Source organism: Salvelinus sp. IW2-2015, linkage group LG3 (assembly GCF_002910315.2).
Source record: "Salvelinus sp. IW2-2015 linkage group LG3, ASM291031v2, whole genome shotgun sequence".
Taxonomy (NCBI): Eukaryota; Metazoa; Chordata; class Actinopteri; order Salmoniformes; family Salmonidae; genus Salvelinus; species Salvelinus sp. IW2-2015.
In genome coordinates, this window is record NC_036840.1 from 21,054,945 (window position 1) to 21,059,483 (window position 4,539).

At 43.8% G+C, this 4,539-nt stretch overlaps 1 protein-coding gene across 1 annotated transcript in view; it reads right to left on the reverse strand.

Annotated features, from left to right (window-relative positions):
- The window catches only part of LOC111952279 (VPS10 domain-containing receptor SorCS3-like), a 125,138-nt gene that overhangs the window by 52,900 nt on the left and 67,699 nt on the right, over nt 1–4,539 (reverse strand). Inside the window, 1 exon segment of the mRNA XM_023970834.2 lies at nt 308–372. Coding sequence (XP_023826602.2) covers nt 308–372 — 65 coding nt within the window.

Sequence of the window (4,539 nt, forward strand, 5' to 3'; positions counted from 1 at the left end):
CTTGGGTGGCGTTGCCGTGGCGAGTTATGGAGCTGACACACCCAGGGTGAGAGAGATTAGAGGAAAAGGCCATATTAATCAAGTATCATGCACTACATTTATCAGTGGGGTAATCCACTGTCACTCTCCTGGGACACGATGCTCTAAACCCAGGGTGGAATTTATTCCTTGACAGACTCTCGCTCTCTTCTATCTTTAGAGGGCTGATAATTGGACTGCAAATGTGGTGGCATTTCTTTGTAGTGTGTGACAGASAGAAAAAGAGAGATGTGTTTGTGTGTCTGTGTGTGTGTGTAGTGCTACTCACGTCCATTGGGGGTGTGTGCCTCCATGTGAACCAGATCTGACTCCTTGTCTAGACCCGTTACAGACCTGGATTAAAGAAGTCGAGGAGAGAAGGAAGGATGAAGAGGAGGAGGGGGAAGGAGGGGCAAAGCAATGAGAAGAAGGGAAGAGGAGTAGGGGAGACAGAGAGAAGAAGAGGAGACGAGAAGGGTAGAAGCGGCACGGAGGAGGGAGGAAYAGGAGAGGAGGAGGGAAGAGAAGGAGGGAAGAAGAGGAGAGGAGGAGGGAAGAGAAGGAGGGAAGAAGATAATAAACAGAAGATGAGTCTCAACAGAGGTATTCCACTCCAGATATAGACGTCTCATTTCAGCGTTGTCTCAACAATGATGTCAATAAAATACCAATGCCTTTCCATGTGAGGGCGTTCTCCCCAGAGATGTGTCACAAAATGTCACATTACCCTTAGCAACCCCCACAGCAACAACCAGACGCTGTGGGTTTGTTATTCTACCAAAAAGTGGTATCTGTCACAAAAGTGTATACACGCAACAACCTACATATGGTATTTTTTGTCTGGCGTTGGCCACCGGCAAGGCTGTGCCACATAATTAAAGTTAGAATCGCTGTACTGTATATCACTGTATTATATCATTTTAATGGGTATAGTGGACAAACTTGGACAGATTAAAAAAATATATATATACAGTTGAAATCAGAAGTTTACATACACTTAGGTTGGAGTCAGTAAAACTCGTTTTTCAACCACTCCACAAATTTCTTGTTAACAAACTATAGTTTTGGCAAGTCGGTTAGGACATTTACTTTGCGCATTACACAAGTAATTTTTCCAACAATTGTTTACAGACAGATTACTTCAATTATAATTCACTGTATCACAATTACAGTGGGTCAAAAGTTTACATACACTAAGTTGACTGTGCCTTTAAACAGCTTGGAAAATTCCAGAAAATGATGTCATGACTTCAGAAGCTTCTGATAGGCTAATTGACARGATTTGAGTCAATTGGAGCTGTACCTGTGGATGTATTTCAAGGCCTACCTTCAAAGTCAATGCCTCTTTGCTTGACAACATGGGAAAATCAAAAGAAATCAGCCAAGACCTAAGAAAAATAATTGTAGACCTCCACAAGTCTGGTTCATCCTTGGGAGCAATTTCCAAACGCCTGAAGGTACCATATTCATCTGTATAAACAATAGACGCAAGTATAAACACCATGGGACCATGCAGCTGTCATACCGCTCAGGAAGGAGACGCATTCTGTCTCCTGAGAGGAATGTACTTTGGTGCGAAAAGTGCAAAATCAATCCCAGAACAACAGCAAAGGACCTTGTGCAAGCTAGCTGAGGAAACAGGTAGCAAAAGTATTTATATCCACCAGTAAAATTAGTTCTATATCGACATAACCTGAAAGGCCCACTCGCAAGGAAGAAGCCACTATCCCAAAACCGCCATAAAAAAAGCCAGACTACGATTTGCAACTGCACATGGGGACAAAGATCGTACTTTTTGAGAAATGTCCTCTGGTCTGATGACACAAAAATAGAACTGTTTGGCCATAATCACCATCGTGTATGTTTGGAGGAAAAAGGGGAGGAATTGCAAAGCGGCAAGAACAGCCATCCACCCTGAATGCCACAGGGGTGGCAGCATCATGTTGTGGGGGTGCTTTGCTGCAGGAGGGACTGGTGCACTTCACAAAAAATGATGGCATCATGAGGGAGGAAAAGTATGTGGATATATTGAAGCAACATCTCAAGACATCAGTCAGGAAGATAAAGCTTGGTCGCAAATGGGTCTTCCAAATGGACAATGACCCCAAGCATACTTCCAAAGTTGTGGCTTAAGGGCAACAAAGTCAAGGTTTTGGAGTGGCCATCACAAAGCCCTGACCTCAATCCTATAGAAAATTTGTGGGCAGAACTGAAAAAGCATGTGCAAGCAAGGAGGCCTCCAAACCTGACTCAGTTACACCAGCTCTGTCAGGAGGAATGGGCCAAAATTCATCCAACTTATTGTGGGAAGCTTGTGGAAGGCTACCCGAAACGTTTGACCCAAGTTAAACAATTGAAAGGCAATGCTACGAAATACTAATTGAGTGTATGTAAAAGTCTGAACCAAGGGGAATGTGATGAAAGAAATAAAAGCTTGAATACATAATTATCTCTACTATTATGCTGACATTTCAAGGTCTTAAAATAAAGTGGTGATCCAAACTGTCCTAAGACAGGGAATTTTTACTAGGATGAAATGTCAGGAATTGTGAAAAACTGAGTTTAAATGTATTTGGCTAAGGTGCATGMAAACTTCTGACTTCAACTGTATATTTAAATAGGCAAGTCAGTTAAAGAACAAAGTATTAGTTACAATGACAGCCTAGGAACAGTGGGTTAACTACCTTGATCAGATTGACACCTTTTTGGTTCGGGGATGTGATCTAGCAACATTTCGGTTACTAGCCCAACGCTCTAACCACTAGCCTACCTAGAGCCTACCAGATATGGTGTTCCTATAGTGTGATGTATGTCATTCTTGGTAGAGTGAGGCTGATAAACTTATTGTCTGTAATCATGGCTTGAGAGGCATGGGGTACTAATCATGAGGGTCAGAGTTTAAAGTCCTTGAAGGGGTTGGATCAAGGATGGATCACACAAATTATTTAGGATATGTGATGAAAAGTAGACCCTGGATTTATGCAAGTTGCTGTGGACATAGCTGGCGGCAGCTCGACTCACACACATATACACACATGCATGCACGCACGCACGTACACGCGCACAAACACACACACACGCGCACACACACACACACACACACAGAGCATCTCCTACATCTCTAGGAAGGAAAGCAATGAGGCAGAATAAATTCAGAGCTACATTTGTGATGAGTGTGTACTTCCTCAGAATGGGGGTGGACCGATGTGATTAGATGAGAGGTGACAAATTATACAGTATCTTCCTATTTTATGAATGTACAGTATGTATGGATAACACCCAAAAGTAAGGACTGTTAAGATGAACCAGAATGTGACATGTGAGAGGCAGAATGTAAAATGGAGACAGTGTGGATGTAGATTTATCACAGTCCATTCATATCAACAGTGGAAATGAGCAGAATCGTACACAGAATTTCCCAGCAGCAACACTAGTTATTCAAATCAAATCAAAGTTTATTTGTCACGTGCGCTGAATACAACAGTGAAATGCTTACAGGCTCTAACCAATAGTGCCAAAACGGTATTAGGTGAAKAATAGGTAGGTAAAGAAATGAAACAACAGTAAAAAGACAGGCTATATACAGTAGCGAGGCTATAAAAGTAGCGAGGTTACATACAGACACCGGTTAGTCAGGCTGATTGAGGTAGAATGTACATGAATGTATAGTTAAAGTGAKTATGCATATATGATAAACAGAGAGTAGCAGCAGCGTAAAAAGGGGGGTTGGGGAGGGGTACACAATGCAATTAGTCCGGGTAGCCATTTGATTACCTGTTCAGGAGTCTCATGGCTTGGGGGTAAAAACTGTTGAGAAGCATTTTTGTCCTAGACTTGGCACTCCGGTACCGCTTGCAATGCGATAGTAGAGGGAACAGTCTATGACTGGGTTGGTTTGGGTCTTTGACAATTTTTAGGGCCTTCCTCTGACACCGCCTTGTGTAGAGGTCCTGGATGGCAGGCAGCTTAGCCCCAGTGATGTACTGGGTCAGAGGCCGAGCAGTTGCCGTACCAGGCAGTGATGCAACCAGTCAGGATAATCTCGATGTTGCACCTGTAGAACCTTTTGAGGATCTCAGGACCCATGATACATTTTTAGTTTCCTGAGGGGAATAGGCTTTGTCGTGCCCTCTTCACGACTGTCTTGGGTGTTTTGGACCATTCTAGTTTGTTGTTGATGTGGACACCAAGGAACTTGAAGCTCTCAACTGCTACACTACAGCCCCGTCGATGAATAGGGGGCGTGCTCAGCTCCTCCTTTCCTGTAGTCACATAATCATCCTTAATCTTGGTTACGTAGGGATAGGTTGTTTATTCTGGTACCACCCGTCAGCGTCTCTGACCTCCCCCTATAGGCTGTTTCGTCGTTGCGGTGATCAGGCCTACCACGTTGTGTCGGCTGAAAACTTAATGATGGTGTTTGGAGTCGTGCCTGGCCATGCAGTCGTGGGTGAACAGGGAGTACAGGGGACTGGCACCGCACGCCTGGGGAGCTTCGCAGTGTTGAGGATCAGCGTGGCA